The sequence below is a fragment of the Armigeres subalbatus genome, unplaced genomic scaffold, assembly GCF_024139115.2.
Source record: "Armigeres subalbatus isolate Guangzhou_Male unplaced genomic scaffold, GZ_Asu_2 Contig1982, whole genome shotgun sequence".
Classification (NCBI taxonomy): domain Eukaryota; kingdom Metazoa; phylum Arthropoda; class Insecta; order Diptera; family Culicidae; genus Armigeres; species Armigeres subalbatus.
This window is the reverse complement of record NW_026942817.1, coordinates 134,205-160,647: the sequence shown is the minus strand read 5'-3', so window position 1 is coordinate 160,647 and position 26,443 is coordinate 134,205. Positions and strand designations below refer to the sequence as shown.

General features: G+C 41.6%; 1 protein-coding gene across 1 annotated transcript; it reads right to left on the bottom strand.

Moving 5' to 3' along the window:
* Positions 1-16,503: 16,503 nt before the first annotated feature.
* Positions 16,504-21,971, bottom strand: LOC134203600 (endocuticle structural glycoprotein ABD-5-like). Its single transcript, XM_062678483.1, has 2 exons — positions 21,714-21,971; positions 16,504-16,997 (listed from the first exon to the last, which is right to left on the bottom strand). Exons 1-2 carry the CDS (start codon positions 21,881-21,883, stop codon positions 16,757-16,759), a joined length of 411 nt encoding a protein of 136 aa, XP_062534467.1. The 5' UTR covers positions 21,884-21,971; the 3' UTR covers positions 16,504-16,756.
* Between the last annotated feature and the right edge of the window lie 4,472 nt (positions 21,972-26,443).

Here is a 26,443-nt window from a genome sequence, read left to right as displayed (position 1 = left end):
CTCGCTTTCGTAATTCAAGACAAGGTCCGTGAACACGCTGCCAGAATGTCATAATCAGGATATTGCTGGCATTGATCCTGATGTGCCAATTGGCACTCCTTAGGCTTCTATGCGCTGTGAGCGGCACACGGTCGCTTTGATAGGGCCTGCTTGAGGACACATGCAGCTTTTTGTAGAGGATTAACTGAGCCCGCTGCCCCACCACGTCCTAGACAGGCCCCCTAGCTCGCAGAGGCCGTGGGGAAGGGTTGTTAAGCCCTAGGACATAGTCCCTGCTGCCCTAGGTTTGTACATGCCGAGGTAAGAGTGTTGCAGCGGGTGGCAACCACAGTCACCACCACGAGGCATGACAGCAGAGTGAGCGCATAGGTGTTAGTATGGACTACAGATGCCGAGGTAGGAGGGTCATAGCGTAGAACTGTTGGTACTCACATGGTATGTAAGAGGTGAGCACCCAAGTCAGCCTCGCATGGCATGTGAGAAGTGAGAATCGAAGTAAGTCCCACATGGTGTATCAGAGCGTGTATCAGGAGGAGTGGCAGGGTGTGCTAAAGTGAATACAACATAAGTCTCAAAGTGGTGTGCTAGAGCGTGAATCAGGTGGCAGAGTGAGCATTCAAATTAGTCTCACATGGTGCGTAAGGGGTAAGCAGCCGAGTAAGACTCATATGGTACGTCAGAAAAAGTGTCAGGGAATGCAGGTTATGTTAGAGAGAGCGCCCAAGTAAGCCTCATATGGGATGAGTGCATAACATTTTGTAAGACAATATAGCATTTGATATATTTAGTATGTATTTTGAAATGTTTGCGTCCTTCACATTTGAACGAATGGAGACTCTTCGCAGTAAAAATAATGCGAACATCAATGAAAAGAAGACGATTTGATATGACACAAGCTGCGCATATGTGCATCGACTTTTTAAACATTATAGTCAATATGAATGTCGGGCGGTTAATACCCAAAAAAAGTTATGAACTTTGATTAACCTGAATTAACCTTAGAGAATGAAAAATGAGTAATGAATATTGGTGGATTATTAAAGAAGAAATGTAAATCGCATTTGAATTCAGTTTCAGAACTATATATCGAATTCAGCACCAGCAAAGTAGTACTTTGTGCAACTAGTTGAAGAATGCAACGAGTTGAATAAATACTACGAGATCGAGTTTTGTACACGCTATTTTTTGCAATGACGAAAAATGAACTTTAATATGATGTTTAATATCAAAATTGTACAGTCTTACTTACTTCACATTCTTGCCAATAAATTACGTTGCTGCAGTGAACAATCAGATTCCATGTTATCGCCCGGCATTGCATAGCTCGGCATACCATGAAGCGATAGATAAGCTTGCCTTTGGAAAATTTTGATGCGATGTATTTTATTTATTACGCGACGAACACTTAATCATGCTGATTGAGCAAAATGTAGTCTTGTAACTGCTGTTCTGCTGTTCTGATGTTTTTCATTATGGCATCTATTATATAATATATAATATGTAGGGGAGGAGGTTCGGTTGTGGGCACCGTTCGGTTATGGGAACCCCTATGTATCTTTTGACAGATAAAAGATGCTGTCACTCTGACAACGGTCATTTGTTTGCTACAGTAACATGATGTTTTGTGCTCAATATCAAACCGGATGGGGATCTCTACTTTGAACTAGGGTAAAGTGCCCAATAGTGGACCCCCAACCAATAGTGGACCCTTCAGCCATTTTTGCATTATTACTGCACAATGTCAACACTTTGCTATGAAATTCTATCGGGAGAACCTACCTTACAGTCCTATGATTTGATTACATGCTTTGGAAATGCTATGGAAAGTAAAATTAGATGATTTTTTACAATTCTATAAAAAATAAACACGAGAGTGTCCATTATAGGAATATTTTGGGGGGTTCATAATAGGGAAGAAGAACGTCCCGAAACGGGACATGAAAATCAAATGAAGTGTCGACTAAAGGGAAGCAATTTCCCATTATGGACCCCCAGGGGGTCTACTATAGGGCGAATTCAGTTAGACTTTAAAATGTTAATTTTGACGAATAACGTCATGTATTTGGGTGTTTCATGTATGTATCGTGAAGAGGGGATGCAGAGCTTGTTGTTGTTATGTTGTTGTTATTGTAGATATCAAGCAGAGTTAATATGTTGAAAATTTCTAAGCCTTATGACAGGAAGAGCAAAATTCCGCTACTAGGGGGTCCACTATTGAGCATTTTACCCTAGAAACAAATTAATTTTTTGTACAAGAAAAACAACACGAAAGTTTTTTTTGGCCTTTTTCAAAGTGTTATAAATTGAAGTGATTTTATTCAAAATGTGAGTTCTAATGCGTATTTATACAGTAAATTTAATCTATTTTGAGGCTCAATGATGATTGCCATCAAAATTTTAGCGCGAATTTTTTTTCTTCACATTCCAAAAAGGCTGCGAAATTCGGTTGTGGGCACCCTTATTGGTTCGGTTATGGACACCCTCATTTTATTGATAAATCATTCAATATCGTTTTAGTTGTCCCTTAACTTATTTTTAATAACGTTTTCATGCAGTTCTTATAATTATTTAAACATAATTGATTAAAGTGATGAGTTTATTTCATATTTTTGCTTTGGGCATGTCTAGTTATTATACACACTTTTTTAGGAACTATGCGTTGACCAATTTGCTTGCCAACCAATTGAGTTGCGTTCGACGGGAAATCCTGTCCCATTGTTTTCTTTTGAAAATTAATCAGATCTGGGACTATGGGATCAAAATTATGACCAAAATATGATTTTTTTTTAATGAGCGAGAGGGGCACTATTACCGCTAGAGTTATTAATCAGGATTTCAGGAATCAGGAAACGTAAATCAATGAAAAATTTAAACCCATTTACCTGAAGTGCTATTTTAGACCTTTCTTATGTGATTTTTTTCAACATCCTCCTCAATGCACCGAGGAGGCATCATAACTGTTAGGTGGATTGATTTGAGTTTTTTTATTGTTTCCTGGCTATTAGAATGAATACACTATTCCTTGTCATCAAATCTGGGTGGTTTTTATTCATGCTTCTTTATTTTTAGCTGAGTTGTAAACGGTGCCCACAACCGAACCATAAAATGGGAATGTCCAAAAATGTCAAATTTTCTAAAATGTCAATTTTTTTTTTTAATCAATGGAATCAAACTAATTTCTTCGCTAGTAGTAAGATTATTAGTCTAGCTTTCATTGCTATAGAAACATCGGCATAAGATAAACCAGGGCCAACGTTATGGACCAAACACAAAAGGGTGCCTACAACCGTACCTCCTCCCCTATAAAATAATGTGTAATGCAATTGCTAACAACAACATTAGCAGATGTAGGTAGAGTCTATCATTATGCGTCATTACGTAGTGAAGCTGCCAAAAACAACTTTTGAATATCCTTGGGTTTCAAAAGGATTATAAATTCAATTTGAAACATGTTTAAAGGCAATGTTTTGCTGATATCATAAACAATGTTCAGTTATTCACAAACGTAATATCTATAATAATTCACCTCAAGCAGAAAAAGATAAATATATATTTATCCATATATTTCGTTCTCAGCGATCATCTTCATAACAAGCTATCTGTGCCCGGCTATTACCCACATCCGGTATTTTGTCACACAACAAACAATAACACTATCACGGCGCTACATCAATGACAAATTTCAATTAATTCCACAAGAGTGACAGCATTACCATTTTCCCACATTCTTACCTCATCGATCAATTCAACTGTTTATATCTTCGGCAACATAACATGCTTTTTGAATATATTTAATTATCAAATAATGTACAACAAGCTCGATAGGAAATTAGTAGTCTTTTAACTGAATAAAATTAGATACGGTTTGATTTTTACCACTTTAGATGATGACGGCCTTGCGTTTAATATTGCACTCTTCCCCTTCTACATAATTTGCATTAAGTATTATTCCAGGCAAACGTATTATTTTCTTTAAAAGGATTCACGTCCACCATTACTTTATACTTTTTAAGAAAGGATAGTCCTTCCATAGGCCAGTAGTTTGATGTATGATTTCAAAGATAAAATGATTTCCACCTAAACGCTTTCGATAGGAATTGCTGTTCGCGATCCAACAAAAAATAAACACTGTACTCTGATATTTTCATAATTCGACAACACATTTTGAAAATCAATAACATCCAACACTATCGAACGATCAAGCTGAGAATATCCTTCAACGTATATTTGAACGCTGCTCTTTTCAGACGCATAGGGTAAGGGAGGTATTTTGGATCACTTTACTGCCGTTATACGCATAAATGTCCCATGTATATAGGGAATCCCGGCAAACATGGGACAAATATGCGTATGGCGGCAGTTTAGGAGATGGTCGAACAATTTTTCGAATAAAAGTTAGATTTTTTAATAATGTTTGATCAATTCCCTATGCAACGAAAAGGTGGTGAAAGCAGGATTTGAAGGTAAAAATGTCGTAAATCCCACCGAAAGAATCAAACTATCATAAATTCTGAAGATATGTTAGATTTAATTTTGGACCACCTGTTTTTATTTTGGACCACCTATTGAACATATTTTGGACCACTCGAATAATTTTGTACTGCTTGCAAAGTTATGTTACTATCAGATTATATTAGTGATCTGCAGCATTTTCGGCGTTTTTATTCTTAAAGTCCTTGTTAAGCAACACATTTTTATAAGCACTCAAAAGCGTATTGAAACTAATATCAATTTCAGTACCACTCGGCACAGCATCATCACAGCAAAATAAACGCGCGGCCCATGGTCGTGATGTATGCACCTGGTCACTCCTACCCTGTCAATTTGTTTTATATAGTTTGCCAGATCTGTTCCATTTGCGTCATTGATAGTAGTGAGTTGCCCGGTTCTTCCTTGCTCTTTGCACATTTTTTTTTTCAAACGAAACATAATCTTAGAACGCGGAACTCTATTGCATTGGCAAGCGGAGAGTTCTAGCAAATATTGGTTCTTGTCATGGAGCTTTCTTAACTATTTTCGTATGGAAATAATGAAAACAGTTACATGTTGGTTTAATAGACATTTTTCTAGGTTTTAGATCAATGAACGGTAAGTTTTAAGTGCGGCATGAACAGTAATTTATTAATGGTTTGATACTAGAGAAACAAATGGTTGGTAAAAACAAAAGTTATTATTATAATTGTCTTTATTTAAGACGCTTTCAGTCCTTGGCTGGCTTACCTCTGGTAGAAAAAAGGCAAAAGTTTAAGAGATCCAGAACTTAAAAAGAAGATATGTCGAAAATATGTTCGGTTCAATGGAAAATAAACCTATTTTGGACGTGCCTTAGAATACAGTTTTTAAACTTACTTTGTTTTACTCGAGATATGAAACTGCTTCAATTCGGTTTTAATACCGAGATAGATGGAGAATCAATGAGTGTTAAAAATAAATAAACATTAAAAAAAACATAAAAAACTAAGCATGGAGACGCATAATTACTATCCTCGTTAAATTTCGGACACACGTCAAATTGATTTATTGCCATTTTATGCTAAACATGCTGAAAGCAACAGTAAAGCCAAAAGATTTAGATCGTCTCAGTATTTTGTAAAATTATCAAAAACCACACATGAAGATGGGTATCCGAAATATAAGGTGGACAGTAGGGTGGTTCAAAACATCGATTTTGCTCCACAGCGCTCATCTGATTCTGTATCATGTTCTGAGTGTCCTCTAAAAATTTGAACTCATTTGGATTAAAACTGATTTAGCACAAGCCGTTTCAAGTTTGAATGCAAATTAGTATGGGGGAGTTTATTTTTTTATTATACTGTTAATGACGCTTCCCCATTAAACGCAGGTTAAAAAAAAACTACATAGCTAGAAGGCATACTCAACAATCAACATCTTTCACTCAACGAAAACCGCATGTTGATTAATCGCCCCAACAGTTAGTAATCGATTTTAAGAAATATTGCGAATCTTTAGTCTTGATCGTTAAAATTCTTTGAGGGCATCACTGAAACGTGCAGTACAACATAGTAGCCTGAATTTGTGTGTGCTATCTTTCGCACCACGAGAAGCAATGTTGCCTGTTGAGGAGATTTACTAATTTTGTAACGCACTAAAATATAAGCAATATTTTTTTAGTTTTACGGAAAATTATCCTGAAACTAGCTTAATCCATCCACAATGTGAAATGACATTCAGTTAGCTTCAACACGATTATTCCGAAATGTTTACATGGTAGAATGAATCCAACATCTCACATTCTGAAGTAAAATCGAAAATTTTATCATAATAATATAATTCTTGCATAACCAAACCATCACATTTAAATACCCATCAAAATGCTTCTTAAGCTATCTGTACACTGTCACAATGGCAAATATTTGTCTAGTCAGTCTGACATCTATGTCGATTTCTAATCAATCTGATAGATATCCGGATGAACTTGACAAATATTTGTCATTATGACAAACAGTGGACTGCGGGTTTTAACCACTGCTCTATTTGCCCATCGGATTTCTCGACTGCTCTTTCAGAAACAAAATAAACTTTGTGTACGCCATTCGATCCAAATCCAATTCAAATCAAATCCAAATCAAATATCAACGCAATCCAATCCAAATTCAAAACAAATCCAAAAACCCAACCTCAAACTCAAACCCAACCTAAAATCAATCTGAATCCAATTTTAATTCAATCCAAATCCAATCCAATTAAATTAAACTTACCTCGATGTAATTATTTCATCTTGCTAAAGTATTAGAAAGCCACAGGAATAGTCTGAAAGTAAAATTTAATACGACATTCAAAAAGCGGAAAACTTTGATGTAATTGTAAATAATTTATCGACTACCAAGCGACCCACCAGGTACCGTACCGCAATGATTTTTAGAAATAAGATAAAAAGGAGTTTGCGTCAGATAGAACAAATCTTAGTAAATTTCCTCATACCCCATCATTGTATTTGCCAAAATATCGTTATTATTTTTGCCTTTCTCGTATACAAAGTATACGTAAAGGCTATATGTTCGCTCCAAAAACGAACTTTTGATAGGAGTCCCGGAGACCCATAGTGTTATATACCGATCGACTCAGCTCGACGAATTGAAGTGATGTCTGTGTGTATGTGTGTGTGTATGTGTGTGTGTATGTGTGTGCGCAAAATAATCTCACTCATTTTTCAGGCACTTATCATTAACCGATTTGCTCGCAACAAGTTGCATTCGACGCGGAATCTTGTCCCATTGTTTCGTATTGAAAATTGGCCGAATCGGACTATGGGCTTCGGAGTTATGGCCAAAATATAGATAGACACTTACTCTTAGCTGATTTACTCGCAACAAGTTTCATTCAACTCAGAATCATGTCCCATTGTTTCGTATTGAAAATTGGACAGATCGGACTATGGGTTTCGAAGTTATGGTCAAAATTCACTTTTTCACATGATGAACACGTACAAAATTCTCACTCATTTTTCAGGCACTTATCCTTAACCGATTTGCTTGCAACAAGTTTCGTTCGACGCGAAATGCTGTCCCATTCTTTCGTATTGAAAATTGGTCGAATCGAACTATGGGATTCGAAGTAATGGCCAAAATACATTTGTTGACAAGAAAAATTCTCGCTCATTTTTTAGGCACTTACTTTTAGCCGATTTGCCTGCAACAAGTTGCATTCGACGCAGAATCTTGTTCCATTGTTTCGTATTGAAAATTGGTCGATTTGAACTATGGGATTTGAAGTAATGGCCAAAATACATTTTTTTTTTCATTTTTTAGGCACTTACTCTTAGCCGATTTGCCCGATGCAGAATCTTGTCTCATTGTTTCTTATCGAATATTGGTTTAATCAGACTATGGGCTTCGGAGTTATGGCCAAAACATATTTTTTACTTACTCTTAACCGATTTGCTTGCAACAAGCTTCATTCGACGCGGAATCCTGTTCCATTGTTTCCTTCTCGGTTTTCTTTCGGTGTCTCGAGAAAATATCAAGCCAAAATTTTCAAAACGACTTATCTGCTTTTGTAAACAAAGATTCAAACGACGATTTGACGAATCTGATAGTTCTCCCACGCAAACTAACACCATCAACAGGTAGCGGAAACCTTCACCTTCCTATTGGTGGTGTTGGTTTGCGTGGGAGAGCTATCAGATTCCTCAATTCGTCGTTTGAATCTTTGTTTACAAAGGCAGATAAGTCGTTTTGAAAATTTTGTCTTGATACAGAATATTGCGGCTTCCTGCTGGCCCCTCCGGTAATCGCAACAATCACTAATCAAAACAGAGTCAATGAAAATCTTACCCACCGTATCCACTTGCCATGAGAAATACTCTCGATGTACTCAGTGACACCGGCTGTCATTTACCGAAAAGCCCACCCCCTCGTAATGTGTTTTGTATGGAAGGGTTCTAAAATTTGTATGGGCCGTAACGCTCGCAGAATCATCAAAGACCAGTTATTTATTCCAGCTATTTAGATCCGACGAACTTCGTTTCATCTAAAATTCATTTATTATCTGATTAGTCCTCGAGTTATGCAGAATTTTTTGTTTCATTTGTATGGGAGCCCCCCTTTACTAAGGGGGGATGGGTCTCGAACCATCTTAAGAACCTTCCCCGTCCCAAAAAAACCTCTGCATACAAATTTTCACGCTGATCGGCTTAGTAGTTTCGGAGTCTATAATAGTCAGACAGACAGAAATTCATTTTTATGTATAGACCTGTACAGCTGTTTTCGAATTCACTCACCCGATGGATTTTTACTGAGCCTGTAACAAGCGCGGTTTCATCATCATCAATAGACATAGACCGCTGTCATCATTGAAAAGTAGTATGAAAAAAAAATTATAGCCCGGGACATCCTGGCTACGATTTGGCGATAGGCTAAACAATAGCATGACACCTGATTTTTACATTTGAGCGGCTCGTCTTCTCGAACAAAAGTTCATTATGCAACCCGCTCAAACGTCATAATTTCTTAGGGGAGTTCATTTTGCGTTAGTCTATATAGAAGATTATCAACGTTTACGAGGCGAACCGGTCCAGGGCCGAAATCCTCATTAATAAAGATATTAATAATAATAATTATCAACGTAATCCAAGAGCAGGTATTTATGGCAATTTATCTAGCCAGAGGCGACTCTGTCCCAGTGTGGGGATGTAATGCCAATCAGAAGAAGAAGAATCTAGCCAGAAGTACAATAATGCAACAAAGTTACTCCATTGTACCTTTACTGACCCATCACTCCAAGCTTCCGAAACAGACTAATAACATGTTGATATCGTTTCAATTTAAGGACAACTATGCGTCCATCGTCAGTATTACCGAGTCAATAAATCCATTCAAGTAACCCCCAATTTCCCAGTCCTTTTCTGCAGAGTAATCACTCTTTGTAAGCGCTGTCGCTCGTAGAAATGGCACAACGTCAAACCAGGCAATCCGAGATCTCTCGCTGCTTCAAATGGCCGATGGTCATGGTTCTGTGAAACACCTTTTTGATGAATTTGCGATACTTAGCCCGTAAAAGCCCTCCTTAGCCGTGCGGTAAGATGCGCTGCTACAAAGCCAGACCATGCTGAGGGTGGCTGGTTTCGATTTCCGGTGCCGATCTAGGCAATTTTCGGATTGGAAATTGACTCGACTTCCCTGGGCATAAAAGTATCATGGTGCTAGCCTCATGATATACGAATGCAAAAATGGTAACCTGGCTTAGAAACCTCGCAGCTTAATGAACACTAAGCCGCGAGGCGGCTCTGTCCTAGTGTGGGGATGTAATGCCAATAAGATAGAGAGAGTCCGTAAAAGCAAACGGAAATAAACAATAACTTTTCAATGGCGCTTGGTGCGGTTTAGCATAACCCAGACCATATATAGCTATCTCATACACTGGGCTGGAGTAACCTGTAGCCGAGAATAGAACCGTGCTGTCAATACAGTGGCCAAGTCCTTACCCACTAGTGCAACCATGAGGTATAGTTGATTGGTCACGCTACCCGTTCATAGCGCACATACGTACTAAGTTTCATAAAGAGGTCCTATAGTATCCGCGGTAATATCATGGGGGTTCCCCGAGAAAATGGTTACTGGATCAGAAAAATATATTAAGCTCGTTTAGTGGAATGTATTAAACCGTCTAAGACGAATTAAGTACTGTCCATTTAATTCCACCAGGTTAACTGGTGGAATTAAATGGACAGTACTTAATTCGTCTTAGACGGGGTAACTGGATGTAGATGCGAAAGATTTAGAAGACATTTGGATTTTTGTAGGATTGATTGATATGTCTACGCTCATAAGTTTTTGTTGCCTTTCTCGTATACAAAGTATAGGTAAAGGCTATATGTTCGCTCCAAAAACGAACTTTTGATAGGAGTCCCGGAGACCCATAGTGTTATATACCGATCGACTCAGCTCGACGAATTGAAGTGATGTCTGTGTGTGTGTATGTGTGTGTGTATGTGTGTTTTTTTTTTTTCCTAAACAATGGAGGGGGAATCTGCTCAACAGACATCCTGGGTTGACCAGGAAGTGCTGGGTTAGGGGCCACCTCCAATGAGGGAGGCAGGACTGCATCCCCGACCAGCTAAACCGTTTCCATTGCCGCCAAGCCCATCGTCCCTTCGGTACAACCAGAAAGTAATGCTTCAAAGGGGGGCCAGTGCATAACGCACCCTCGGGGTTAGCTGCGTGTCCTTGCAGCATCGAACATCGTGACTCGCTTTTTTAGAAGAACACCATGATATCGTGCCAGCGCATTTCCGGCTTTCCAGGTGGCCTTACCATGCCCTATGTCCTCGGATGGTGGGCAGGGTCGACTTCGCGCCTGCTTCCCTCTGCACGACTGGTATCAAGAATGATGATGCCGCGTGCACCCCAAATTGACCTTTCTGCGATAGGGCCTATTCGCCAGCACACAGAGGGACTTGCCGACGCGGTGCCTATGCCTGCCCCAGCCTTGACGAGGACCCCTTTCCGTCCTCGGGCTCGGAACCCGCCCGGTTGACCGACGCCGCGAAAGCGACGATACCATGTTGTTTTTCACGCGGCCACTTGTTCGATAAAAGGATCGAGTTCGACCACAGGGCACCGGTATGACCCATGAAGCCGACTCCGAACCTTTGGACCACCTCTTATTTGCGCCTGAACTAGCCATCCTCGAGTTCACGTGCCACCTTCTGTGTAGCTCCGAGACGATGTGGACGATAGCCGATAAAACGGCGTTCCAGCCAACTTCATCTTTACACATCCTCCGAACTAGGTTGTTCGGGGTAGTGTCCAGACCACATGTGGCAAGCATGTGGTCACGCATTGTGCGAAAACGCGGGCACATGAACAACACGTGTTCCGCCGTTTCCTCTAAACCAACGCACACCGGACACTCGGGCGAGGCCGAGTGTCCGAACCGGTGTAGGTACTGTCTGAAGCAACCATGGCCTGTAAGGACCTGGGTCAGGTGGAAAGTGATTTCCCCATGGCGCCTCTTGACCCACGTACCTATCTCCGGTATCAACCTATGTGTCCATCTACCCTTAGTGGAACTGTCCCACGCACGCTGCCATTTGACCATTGAGGCCAACCTGACAGTCCTGCGGATGCCTCTCGTGCCGCGCATTTCAAAGCACTCTATGTCTTCACCGATAACGATGTCAATAGGCATCATACCGGTGATGACGCAGAGTGCATCGTGCGACACGGTACGGTACGCGCTCGCAACTCTTAGGCACATGAGCCTATACGTACTTTCTAACTTCGTTCTGTAGCAGTTAATACGCAGGGCCGTGCCCCAAGCTGGCCCCCCATACCTCAGTACGGACAGAGCGACACTAGCCAAAAGCTTGCGCTTGCTGGCATAAACCGCAGAGCTATTGGACATCATCCGGGACAATGCCACTATAGCTGTGGAGGCACGCTTGCAGGCGTAATTGACGTGGCTACCAAAGGTGAGCTTATCGTCGATTATTACCCCCAAGAGTTTGATTGAGCGTTCAGAGATGATAGCCTGCCCTTATCACCGCTTGCTGCTCCGACTTTCGGTTGTTAACAACAACCACCTCAGTCTTGTGGTGAGCCAGTTCTAACTTCCTGGAACTCATCCACTCCTCCACAATTGCGATCGAGTGGGCTACAGTCAACTCCACCTCTTCGATCGATTCGCCGTAGACCTCCAGCGTAATATCGTCAGCGAAGCCGACGATTACCACGCCCACCGGGAACTTCAACCTCAAGACAGCGTCGTACATGACGTTCCATAACACCGGACCCAGTATGGAACCTTGCGGAACCCCTGAGGTTATGTCAACGCACTTCCGACCCGCCTCCGTGTCGTATACCAGTACTCGATTCTGGAAGTAGCTTCCGAGAATCTTGTACAGGTACTCGGGAATTCCAAGACGCAGGAGCGCATCTGCAATAGCTGCCCAACTGGCACTATTGAAAGCATTCCTCACGTCGAGAGTCACTACTGCACAATAGCGAACTCCCTCCTCTTACGCTGGATAGCTATCTCCGCGGATTTGGTAACCGACAAGATAGCGTCTACGGTCGACTTACCCTTTCGAAGCCAAACTGGTTACTCGATAGACCATCCGCACCTCCGTGCGTATCAACAACCTGTTGAGGATGATCTTCTCGAGCACCTTCCCGCCGTATCAAGCAGGCATATTGGTCTATATGCCGACGGATCCCGGTGGTTTTCCGCCTTTGGCAATAGGACCAAGCTCTGCCTTTTCCATGCTTCAGGGAAGACTCCCTCGTCCAGGCATCTCTGCATGACAGATCTGAACATCTCGGAGCCTCGGCAATGGCCGCTTTAATGGCCAGGTTCGGAATACCATCCGGTCCTGGCGCCTTACCTACACTAAGGGACTGTGCAATCCCCGCAAGTTCCGCCACAGTTACTCTTCCTCGTCGGCCACCCTGGCTCCTGGCAGCTCCACGAAGGGAGGCCAGGGGCTTGGGTCGTGACGTGGGAAGAGCCCCGCGATGATCCTCTCCAGCATCTCTGGAGACCGCTCTGTAGGGGCCATCGCACCACGTGTCTTGACCATTACGACCCTATAGGCGTCACCCCATGGATTCGCGTTGGCACTTTGACACAGGCCGAAGCAGGCTTTTTGCTTGATCTAATCTCAGTCTTCAGAGCGGCTCTAGCAGCCACGAACGCCACCCGTCGTTCAACACGCTCCTCTTCTGTGCGTGCTCGCTGCATCCGCCTCCTTGCCCGTAGGCAGGCGCGGCGCAGGTTCGCAATTGCTTGAGTCCACCAGTAAGCCGGTGGTCTCCCATTCCTAGGGTGGACTTTCCTAGGCATGGTGGCATCGCATGCACGCGAGAGTACTGTTACCGGCGGAGCGCTTCCTTAAACACCTCGTCGTCGAAGTATGATGTCTTCCACATACGAGGACTAGGCCTCGCCCCTTCTTCCGTCCGCTGAATGCTGGTCGTATAGTCGATACTGTAGCGAACCGCCAGGTGATCGCTGTGAGTGTAGCCATCATCTACCCTCCAGTTCGAACTACTCGTTTGGCCAGGGCTCCAGAACGTAACGTCGATAATCGACTCGGCACCGTTCCAGCTGTAGGTATTTTTGGTACCGACATTAGCCAAGTCCACATCCAACATGGCCAGTGATTCCAGCAGGATCTGACCCCGTTGATTCGTGGATCGGCTTCCCCATTCCACGGCCCAAGCGTTGAAGTCCCCCGCTATCACCACCGGCCTACGCCCCATCAAGTTAGCCGTCAAATAATCTAGCATTCGACCGAACTGCTCGATCGACCATCGAGGAGGCGCATAGCAGCTGCAGAAGAAGACCCCGTTGATTTTGGCAATGACGAAGCCCTCGTGTGTCGAAGACACCAACTCTTGAACTGGGTATTTCCCCGTTGTCCATATCGCCGCCATTTGAGACCCATCGGTGACCCAATTACCGTTCCTGGCGGGTACCCGGTAAGGATCTGCTATGATGGCGATATCCGTCCCCCATTCAGCAACTGTCTGACACAGCAGTTGCTGGGCTGCATCACAGTGGTTCAGGTTTAGCTGCGTTACCTGCACTGTGATTTTGCAACACGCTTAAACGCCGGGCCCCCTTAAACCCCCCATGGGGTTCTTGCTGTTCGCAGCTTTGCTGGAACAGATCAAACAGTTGGGAGGGTTCGTGCAGCATTGTGCCTTATGTCCCTCCAATCCGCAGCGTCGACAGAGCTTGCTTCTGTCAGGGCCTTTGCAGTCCCATTGCTTGTGCCCCGGTTCCAGGCACTTGAAGCAAACTTCGGGTTGCTCGTATATGCTCACAGGGCATACCGACCACCCCACCTTGACGCTCCCTAACTTGACTACCTTGGAGGCGTCAGCTGCAGGTAGCCGAACCAATGCTACCTGTGTCCCTGCTGGACCTTTCCGTAGCCGAACGGCTGTGGTGGACGCCTCCACTTCACACTGTCGCCGCAGTGCCGTGACGAGCTCTTCGACTTCGGTGATCTCGTCCAGGTCTTTAACCCTTAGATTCACCTCCGTCGTTAGTGCCCTCACCTTGACCGTCTCGCCTAGGACTTCCTCCGCCAACTTCTTGTAGGCGGCGCCCTTTTGCGAGACGCCCCGCTTTAGCTCGAGGATCATCTCGCCCGTCCGGGTACGTCTTATTCGACGTACGTCGGCGCCGAGTTCACCGAGCTTGACGTCATTCCTCATCGCCTTCAAGACGTCCGAGTACTTAGCCTCGTCCGTTTTGATGACTAGGGCATCGCCCGTGTGTGTATGTGTGTGTGTGTGTATGTGTGTGCGCAAAATAATCTCACTCATTTTTCAGGCACTTATCTTTAACGGATTTTCTCGCAATAAGTTGCATTCGACGCGGAATCTTGTCCCATTGTTTCGTATTGAAAATTGGCCGAATCGGACTATGGACTTCGGAATTATGGCCAAAATATATTTTTGTATAAGAAAAATTCTCACTAACTTTTTAGGCACTTACTCTTAGCTGATTTACTCGCAACAAGTTTCATTTGACGAAGAATCTTGCCCAATTGTTTCGTATTGAAAATTGGCCCAATCGGACTATGGGTTTCGAAGTTATGGCCAAAATTCATTTGTTTACATAAGAAACACGTACAAAATTCTCACTCATTTTTCAGGCACTTATCTTTAACGAGTTGCATTCGACGCGGAATCTTGTCCCATTGTTTCGTATTGAAAATTGACGGAATCGGACTATGGGATTCGGAGTTATGGCCAAAATACATTTTTCAAAATCTCACTCATTTTAGTCACATATTTACCCTCAGCCGATTTGCTCGCAAGAAGTTGCATTCGATGCAGAATCCGGTCCCATTGTTTCCTGTTGAAAATTGGCCGGATCGGACTATAGGCTCAGAAAGAAGTTATGGTCAAAATACTTTTTTTTCACCAAAAGTGCGTAGAAATTACTCACTCGAAAGAAACGAGAAAGGCACTATCACCGCTAGGTGGATTAATCTGGGTTTTTTTTTCTATTTGGATTGGATTTGATTAAGATTTGAATTAGATTTTTATTTGTTTTAGATTGGATTTGTTAAGGATTGGATTAGAATATGAATTAGATTTGTATTGGATTTGAATTGTATTTAGATTGGATTTGATTTGAATTTGGATTGGATTTGAATAAGATTTTGATATGATTTGGATTGGATTTGAATTGAATTTTGATTGGATTTAGATTGGATTTTGATTAGTTTTGGACTTCATTCTATTTTACCGAAATATTGTATAAAAAAAAAAGTAGTTCATTGACCTCGTAGAATTTGAAGTTCTCCAATCATCCAATCATTACTTAGATCCTAATCTAAAAGCTGGTAAAGATTTGTGGGACAAAATAGTGACCCACAGTTTGGGTACCTATCTTCTAAAGATATTTCCGAACACAGACTTCGAAAAAAGATTCTCCTTCGGCCCGAAAATAGCTTGTTTTCGTCTCATCGAAACAAAAAGAACTAACCGTGATTATTATAATACTTTCCATTGCGTTGCGTTTATCGTTTCCTGGAAATGGTTCCCCTTTTTTAAAATCGTTGTTGAACTAAATCTGTAGATTAAAAAAACACTTTAATAAAGGTAAAAAAATCTTTCAAAAATGCCCCCCATTCGACAACGGAACAATATGCGAAGTCTACTGGTATTCGAAAACTTTTTTCTTAAGAAAAGTATCACCAATCACACGACCAAGAAACCCACACTCAATTCAATGGTTAGTTGCATAAATTGTGACAAAAGGGGAAAGAAGAGTTGAGGTTCTACCAAACATACTCGACGCGATTCTACCGGTTGGCGACAGCGATTCTGTCTCCGTTGATGTGAAAGTGTAAATCGAACATTGTAGGACCCAATGATAGAATCGCGGCGACTAATTGTCGCCATAGCGGCGATGTAATCGCTTATGTCTGAGAGAACCTCTAAAAATAGTACACGTATAGATCATTCGAAACAAACATAAACATAAAGGAATTCTTCGATAGATAAAAAATAACAAGACCAATATGATTTGTAATCTCCTTCGTTGTCAGTTTATTGCTTCAAGAGAACACAGTCGTTTCACGTATACTTTACATCATAATATATTTACACTAAATCCTACGGTGTCAGATGCTATTTTATTCATTAAAAAAAAGAATCTCACGTTCCAGATCTCATTTGTTGCGGCTCGGCAGAGTATGTAGGCATTGACTTAGAATCAACTAAGGCTAAGACTGTGGCATAGGCGGCAGCCACAGTAGGTACTCCTGACCGGCTTACGCACTGTTGATTGGGGCGTCCTGTCCCGGTTGGATTCCTCCGGTTGGGCCGGTGCCGACCTTCGGGTGGTAGCCATTCTCATCGGCGGTGTAGTTCACCCAGTAGGTCTGGCCATCGGGTCCAACGAACGTGTAGGATCCCTGGACGAACAGCACCTTGACGTCATTTCCGTCGGCGTCCTTCGAGTCCTTGTAGGTACCTACCTCGGACCGGATCTGGCCGTCACTGAGTTCGTATCTGGAAAGATGGGGCACAATGGTTTCGTATGTTATTAGATAGAATAAAGTTGCTGCAGTATCTTATTTTTGTATTTGGATTATACCGAATCGCACGAGCTCAAACGAAGTGATGTATAAAAAAAAACTTTAGGGAAATGTTCCATTCAAAAAAATGGTTTTCAAGGAGTTTTTTTCTCGCCAAATTCTTGTACTGGTGACTAATGAGCGACCAATTGTCCCCATATTGAGGCAACAACTTAAAATCCAAATATCCTGAAATTGTGATGGAATGTTGACAAGTTTATCAGTATATTCTTTGTGCTGTGAAAAAATGATAGCATTTGGTCATTGTTAGGAGAAGTTGTTCCAAATTTGCGTGACCAGACTAAAACAATATTTTGGAGGGTCAAAACCCACAAACTGTCCTGCAGAATAAATACGGTTGTCAATCCAAAACATAATTCACCACATAACGATCATTTGTCTAAAGTATCTATACTATAAAATATGCTAAAACAATTTTACTTTATATCTCGATTCTCAATGAAACAAGTTTTCCAAGGAATTAAGACTCCCCACCTTCCCTTTTATAGTTATGAATATCATCGTTAAGATTAGTTTTCGGTCCACTATGTGATATCCAATCTTCTTCTTCTTCTTCTTCTTCTTCTTCTTCTTCTTCTTCTTCTTCTTCTTCTTCTTCTTCTTCTTCTTCTTCTTCTTCTTCTTCTTAGCATTACATCCCACACTGGGACAAAGCCGCCTCGCAGCTTAGAGTTCATTAAGCACTTCCACATTTATTAACTGCGAGGTTTCTAAGCCAGGTTACCATTTTTGCATTCGTATATCATGAGGCTAACACGATGATACTTTTATGCCCAGGGAAGTCGAGACAATTTCCAATCGGAAAATTACCTAGACCGGCACCGGGAATCGAACCCAGCCACCCTCAGCATGGTCTTGCAGGACCGCAATCACACTAGCTGCTGAATCCTTTAGAAAGAGTACATGCTTGTTGGGTGGGGTAGTAGCTGCAATGAAAATATGCTGGACTGGGAGGGCAAGCTGTGGCAGGCCGTTCCCGGATACAACTATTCCGACACCACGGTGCGTGTGCAATACGTTGATGCATCGATGCTCGAATCTGACAAAAACGACATTCAGCAACTCCACAACCAACCTACGTTTCACCTCGCTAATGTCTCCCTTTTGAAAATTCTGTGATCTGTAGTAAATTACTTTAGTAGTGGAGCGCCTCGCTTCGTGTTAGTGGACGCGTTCACTTGAAGGGAGACCCGCACCGTCCACCGTACACGCCGAACATGATTTACAAGTGTTCCATTCACACAAAACGGGACCCTTTTGGGAGCAGCAGGGGAGGACAGGCGGCCTCAGCGAAAGTAAAGTTTTAACCGAGAAACCGAGAAGTTATTTGCTGGTACAGATTTTAAACACGGGGAAAGGAAGTTGACGAGTGCACTGGGCACGTTAGTTCTAACCCGTATAGCAGCTTGCTATCGATCAGCGTCTGCCCGATTAGGTACCAGGTGGTTCAGTTTTTATTCCTAAGTAATTTTGGTGAGTGAATGAAGAAAGGCTTGGCTTGGAGAGTTTATTGCTACTTAAAATAGGATCATCCTCAGAACAGAACGTTGGGAAATACCAGTTTAATGCAAGAAAGGTCATGGGCGCAGAGTTGTCGTTTAGGACCCGAAAAAAACGACAGGAAAGTTTTCTTTTATCTTTATTAGCGAGACTTTCAGCCCAAGGCTGGCTCGTCTCGTCCGACGGTAAAGTAAGTCAGGGATCTATTTCAGAATATTTCCAAAGAATCCCCATTTCCCCAGGTACTTCAGGCTTCCGAGGAGGTATACTCATTTCACATTTTGTTGAGAAATGTAGTTTTTCTTGTGAAGGGAAAGTACTCGAAGCATAGGTAATAAACATTATCACTTTGTTTACGGAAGACCGAATTTCCAATATTTTTCTAGAGTAAACGAGAATGTGCATAAAGTTCGAAACACCGCTCGATTGGAAACAAGAATAAGAGTAAAGGAGTGCGCCGCCTATACACGCCACAAAGGCCGAAAAATTTTTCGTAGAAATTGTGGAAAATTTCAAGAAAATTTCCCGAAGAAATTCCGAATAATTTCTCACGGAAATTGAAAAAAACCTGCAATTTCTTTTCTATTTCTTAACTTGTTTTCGTTGAAACTTTAAAGAATTTTCAATTGAAATCCCGAAAAAAAAATCCCGCGGAATTTTCCGAAAATTTTCTGTGGAAATCACCAAGGATTCGCGAAAAAATCCAAAAAAGCTCTCTTTAACAAGGATGGGCCGTTTGTCAAAAATTATTTGGCCAAAGGCCACAAGGCCAAAAACAGTTTGGCCGAATATGTTATTTGGCCGATCACTCCATTAGGCCGCAAATTATGTGGTCGAAATGGACATACGGCCGAAAATATCGTTTGGCAGAACAGGTCATTTTTATGAAAACTTCGTTTGACTGAAGTGGTTCGCCGAAAATATGGATTGGCCATATGGTCGAACGGTCGTTTCCCCAGATGGGCCATATGGTCGAACGAGCTGATTCTTTATTTGAGCATATGATCTGCTCACAAAACCATGTATTCAACCGTATGATCCATTCGGCCAAATGGGCCTTTCTGCCAAACAACTGCTGTTCGGCAAAAAGACATATTCGGACAAATAACAAATTCAGCCAAGCAACATTTCTGGCCATAGAATCAGATAGAGAAAACAACTTTTTCGGCAAAATTACCAGCTTGGACGTACATTCCTTTCCACCATATGTCGCTTTCAGCCAAATTACATTTTCGGCCAAGCCATTTTCGACCCAATTAGGCCGAAATCCATCTGGTCGAAAATGCCAATTGGTCAAAACACAACTGATCGTTTGGTCGAATAATGGTTGCTTGTCAGGTAAGATCATTTGGCTGAAATGTACAAACGGCAAAACTGATCCTTTGGTTAAAAAAGTCGTTATGCCGAAATGGTAGACATTTTTGACCAATTTTTTTAAGCAAATGACATTTATGGTCGTCTGACCCATTCGACCAAATGACATTTATTTTTAGCCAAATGGCCTTCTTGCCAAACAATCATTTCGGCCAAACGGCGTCTTCAACCAAAAAAAATCCAAAAAATTCCAAAGATTTTTCCTTGAGAACTTAACATTTCCCGTTGAAATCCAAATAATTCTTGTTGAAATTCACAACTTGCACAATTTACGGCGGAAAATCTGATTTTTTCATTGGATTTTCCGGCGAAATTTAAAAGGTTCTTCCGTTATTGTCCTAAAAAATGATTTAACGTTCTCTTTGTTATAACAATAGATCTGTTCATCAACAATGGGTTTATTGGTGGCTACAAATGTGTCATTGAAACTGAAAAATAAATAAATGAATAAAATACGCCCTACACTTTTTGCAAAGAAAAAACCGCTATTTAATTTTTTACCCAACAAATTAAATAATAGCACAACGTTAATAAGAGATTGAAATGATGTTTAGAAAACTCAAATATTCATTCATAAGTTGCACTGAAATTGTATTATTTAATAATTAAACTATAAATTAAAAATCACAAGCAGAACTTTTGCAAAAAATGTTGGAAAATACCGGTTGGATTCATATTTTAAGCACTTGTGCACATTTTTGGCTCCGAATCCAAAGCACACAAAGCACACAAATTAAACTAAACAGATACATTGGTTGCACTCGAATGCGCTATGATAGAGCTTGCAGGTATGTGCATAATGATTCTATTTTACTAATTGTATGTAGAAAAACTGAAAGAATTTAATGAAGCAACTTGATTCTTGATTGTTTACTGATCCCGAGTATCATCTACTGGGTCATTGTGTAGATGCAGCTAGTCCGGCTTGGATGAAGTAGCAACCGCGAGCGGTCAATCATGCTCATGCTCTACCGAAACTGAAAGCAAACTTTGACTCAAATACCGAACAATGCCGCACAAAATGATTCGAACTCCAAAAAAAATTGACAAACTAAAAACATATTCAACTAAATAAATTCACCTAAAATAGCTGAAACGCTACCATCTCATAACACAACTGGAAAGATGCAGTATTTGGGACTTCTATAAGAATAGGAGTCCTGACTAAATAGATCTTCCTCACATTTGAATTGCAAAAAAAAACTTTTTGATACTTTTATGCCCAGGGAAGTCTAAAAAAATCCCAACCCGAAAATTTCGTAGACCGGGCCAGGAATACAGCCCAGCCACCTTCGGCAAGGTCTTTCTTTGAAGTCACTAAGGAAGGCCCCAAACAATCTTGCAAATTCGGAATCAAGGATGAATAAATATTGCGAGAATACATTTTTTTGCAATTAACCACAGATTCAATATATAAAAAAAAGAATTTTAAAAAATCTGTCTGTGCTACTGATTTATCAACATCATCAACAATACAGATTAACTCGGCAATTGTTAACGAATTCACTTTAAACCGTTAGTACTTATCAGCCATTATTCAGGCAAGCTCGATCTGGCGAACGTTTAAACATTTTTTTCTCATAATGTTATCACAGGTCGCATTAAATCAAGTTGATGCATAACCCAAAATTATTTCACATCGATTCTTCATGATAACATTTATAATTTCACGCCACAGTTATCCTTTTGGTTGTCCAACAATGTACATTCAACACTTCGTCGTATTATCGTACGCCATCGCACTCTGATCACTTACGTGAACTTGTAACCATCGGGACCATTGTTTTCACTGAAGTAACGCACGGTTTGCACATCCTGAGCGGCGGATCTCGGCGACGCGTCCGCTTGAGGAGCCGGTGCTCCAAGAACCGTACTAACTGCGACCAGAACTCCAAACACGCTAGCGAAGACCACGAACTTGTTCATTGTGACGCTCTAAGTTCTCCTCGAGGAAGCAATTACTTTGGATCCTTACTGGCGAAATTCCTAGAACCGTTAAGGACGAGTCCTACTATTCGAATGATGTCCCAACGATGTCGGAAAAACGTTTATATACTGCCATCAAGCACACCGCGCGCGCGCCGCAAACAATAAACAAACCGCTTGAGAAGAGCCGAAAGAACGTACCGAAACCAAACTTCTTGCACCTTTTTTTTTTGTTGCTGCCGTTGTTTTGGTTCTCCTCCACGCCGCCGCGGGAGAAAACAAGCGCATCTCTCAGCGAACGCGACAACGCGCCGCACGCGGATGATTCGCGTCGCCCCATCATCGCATCGTTGGGTGGTGAAGCAGCAGCACACCTCGGGCGGGCACCGACCGATGCTTCTTCCAAATATCTCGTTAAACGTTAAACGCTCAATAAGCGACGAACCTCATATCGTCATCGTCCGGCACATCGCGTGCTGGTTGGTTAGTTGGGTGAGAATTTACAGTGGAATCCGCAAAGGTGCGACGGGTGAATATCACGATGAAAGCTAATGAAACTAATTACGTTAATGAAATTGATTAAAGTTTGAGTCACTTAGTTTCTGGATGCACTGTTTTCTTTCTTACAGTGTTTCTAGTACGTCCATTTTTTAATGTTTTTAAGGCTACTAAAAGACTATAAAAGCTGAAAGTAAAAAAAATTGGGCACTCATTCGTCAGCTTGAGTGGACATTTTTGGACCGTTTCCTGATGTCTGTAGCATCCCAAATAATTTTTCAATCATTTTACATCATCTGCTGAACAATTGCATAATAGTTTTCAATTTAGTGAAAAAGCTAAAATCCACATCATTGCCTGTCTACCCCTGCAGTTTCTCTCGACTGTAGTGACCAGAAAAATTTGGTAAAACATTACAGGTTCCTTGTCTGCCTTGTAGAATGTGTTTTCCAGACAACAAGGATTATTAAGGTACCTGAAAACCGGGCAAAAGTCACGTCGGAAACGAAAATAAACTCGACATCAACCGGATTCACGAGAACACGGTGGAACGGTGGAACTGCATTTATCCAACAGCTATCAGAACAGAACACTGTCAGAATCAATATCACTCCATTATCAACGAATTGAAATCTAATCATAACCGTACCCGAAAATCGCCGAATAGATATGCTTTGCAATCTGTTAGAATGTGTCTGTGTCAAGTGTGCCGCACCACTAAAAATAGTACAGGCAATACGTACTATTTTTAGCGAACCCTCCTGTGTGGATCGATGCTGAAACATAATTGCAATTTCGATTAAAAGTACAGAATCTATTTCATCATCTAACTACAGCAAACTAGAACCCGGTGCTTTTGCAGAAGCTTGTGGAGAAGTGGTCTGTTTCTTTACTTCGCTGTTTTTGAACCTTTCCGTCCCTGACGACTGTTTTTAAGGGCTATCAGAAATTAAAACCAATTAAAGCAGTAATGGGAGTGACATTTTCAGGACACTAGGACCCAATCCGGCCACATCGGCCATAATCCGTGGGACCTCCTGAATAGCCATTTCCTAAATTGAGTCAAAATACGTCGATTGACACCTCAATCTTCACGATTTCACAAAAAAAAATAATTGGGAATGATATTTTTAAGGATCCTGGGCCACTCTGGTTCAATCCGGCTGCAATCCGGGGGACCTCCGGAATGGGCATTTGTTAAATTGAATCAAAATAGGTCGTGCGACATCTCAAACTTCATGATTTCACAAAACAATGATAAGAATAATATTTTGAGAGGATTCTGGGCCACTTGGGCTCAATTTGGTCACATCAGCCACAATCCAGAGAAAATATCGGGCATTTTCTAAATTGAGTAAAAGTATGTCGTGTAACAACTCGAACTTCATGATTTCCGAAGCAACGATCAAAACGATATTTTTAGGGTTCCTGGACTTCTAGGCTAGGGTTCAATCTGGTACAAAAATTTCCCAATCCAATCCAATTTCCCAATCCAAAGTTTCCCAATCCATTTCCTAAATTACGTCAACAGATCATGTCACACCTCAAACATTATGATGCAACAGGAAATAATATTCTAAGGGTTCCTGGGCCACTTGGGTTCAGCCCGGTCACATCGGCCACAATCCAGGTCTTCGGATTCGGACAGCAGTTTTAATTTTTGAAAGCTATTACAAAAAGACGTCAGTGACGGAAAGGTTAAAATTGAACCAAAATATGTCGTGTGACACCAGAAACTTCATAATTTCATTAGAAAAAATGGAAATAATATTCTTAGAATCACAGGGCCTTTTGCATCCAATCCAATCATATCGGGCATATTCCGAAGGATTTATGGAATGGCCATTTTCTAAATTGAGTCCACATACGTCGGGTGACACCTTAATCTTCATAAGTTCACACTGCTACGATGAGATTTATATTTTCAGCGTCCCTGGGCCACCTGGACCTGGGTTCAATCCGGTCACATTGCCATTTAAATTGAGGCAAAACAGATCATGTGACACCGCTTCATGGTTTTACAAAGCAATGATTGCACACGGCCCTCCTTAGCCGTGCGGTAAGACGCGCGGCTGCAAAGCAAGACCATGCTGAGGGTGGCTGGGTTCGATTCCCGGTGCCGGTCTAGGTAATTTTCGGCTTGAAAATTGTCTCGACTTCCCTGGGCATAAAAGTATCATCGTGTTAGCCTCATGAAATACGAATGCAAAAATGGTAACTTGGCTTAGAAACCTCGCAGTTAATAACTGTGGAAGTGCTTAATGAACACTAAGCTGCGAGGCGGCTCTGTCCCAGTGTGGGGATGTCATGCCAATAAGAAGAAGAAGAAGAAGATTGCACACGTCCTATTGCGTTTGAATTTAAAAAGTGTTCATTTCGTAGGTCTTCGGATTCTAGCCGATGTGATCGGATTGAACCCAAACGGCCCAGAAACCCTTAGAATATGATTTCCATCATTGTTTTGTAAATTTATTATGTTTGAGGTGTGACATGGTCTGTTTTGACTTTATTTAGGAAATGGTCATTCTGGAAGTCCCCTGGTTTGTGCCCGATGTGGGTGGATTAAACCCGAGTGCTCTGTGAAATCATGAAGTTTGAGGTGTCACACGACTTATTTTGACTCAATTTAGGAAATGGCCATTCCTGGGGTCCTCCGGATTATGGCCGATGTTGCCGGATTAAACCGAAGTGGCCCGAAGTTGCTCTGTGAAATCATGAAGTTTGAGGTTTGAGGCCATTCCGGAGGTCCCCCAGATTGTGGCCGTATTAAACCCGTGTGGCTCAGGAACCCTAGAAATATCCTTCCCATCATTTCATCTGTAAATGGCCACTATTTCTAGGGACAACTAACCCCAACTGATTCTGGAATAATTCTTGAACCGTACTCAAGAGTGACCAAAGAATGAACAGAAAATTGGGATCCAACCGGAACGAATGCAACTTGTTGCGAAGGAATCGTTTTAGAAATGTGGTTTATACAGTTAGTTTTCAAAAACAGGCGTCAGGGAACGGAAAGGTTAAAAACAATCATCAATAAGCGCCAATCGATAGCTTTGGCAACTTCTTGACAGGACTGGAATTTAGAAATAGCCAAAAACTCAAAGGTGCAGCCTTATCAGATAGTGCGCAAATTTGACCTAGGACTACGAAAATTTCTCCGCATAGTGATTGCAAAGCGAATAGAAATAAGCACAAGCGCGCATAGGACGGAGATGACGCAAAAACATCATTCGTATGAATGACGTCAGTAGCAGCCAAATGAAATTTTCTCACGATATTCTGATTTTAGTTGTGTTTCTCTTAGAGATTGAAAAGGCGCATTATTTAAAATACATAAATCGGTTCTTTTTTGGACCAAGAGAAAGTTGATTCGAAATGAATTTACTTCAAAGTATAAAACAAAAATAAAATTACCTATCATAAGATAAGTTTACTAGTTCATTTACTTTCACCACGTAATAATCTTTACAGATACGTATCTCGACCTCAACTGTAAGGCTGTCTTCAGTGTCTCGTACTTGACACGACTTTCTAAAAATAAAATTGCTTCTGACACCACCGGCAAAAAGCATAATTTTCATTAGCCATCACACGGTTGTGTTTCGTTATCTTGAGAAATTTCACATCGGTTTATCTTTTTCTTCTCTTCAATTGTGGTTCCGAAAACAGCAGGTTTAATGGTAACAAACAGCAACCAAGCGATAGTCCGAATGATGCGTGAACCAAGCTCCTAGTGAAACATCGATACCACCGAAAGAGCCCATTTTTGCAATCAACCCTTTCTCTTCAGAAAATGCTGGTCCTGGCAACACTGGCATCATCGAGCCAAGCATCAAAATTTCAAGAAATCGCCCACTAAGAATAAACTTGCGCGTAATGCCATTGCTGAGCTTTTTGCTGAGCGTCGTGCAAAAATGCTAAGTGCCGATGCTCAAGTAAAAGGAAGTTGCTCTACGCATATGAACGAACCCGGCTGGAAATGCTTTCAAGGTGGGGAAATGAAATGTAGGTGGAGCCCAGACTGGAAAAAAATGGAACATGAACGGCGTCAGCAGAACATCT

Bases quoted from the DNA above. Each gene is read 5' to 3' on its own strand.
- LOC134203600 (XM_062678483.1), bottom strand. From the start codon at position 21,883: ATGAACAAGTTCGTGGTCTTCGCTAGCGTGTTTGGAGTTCTGGTCGCA. The intron at 16,998-21,713 runs GTAAGTGATCAG...CCATCTTTCCAG, and splicing joins CCCGATGGTTACAAGTTCAC to ATACGAACTCAGTGACGGCC.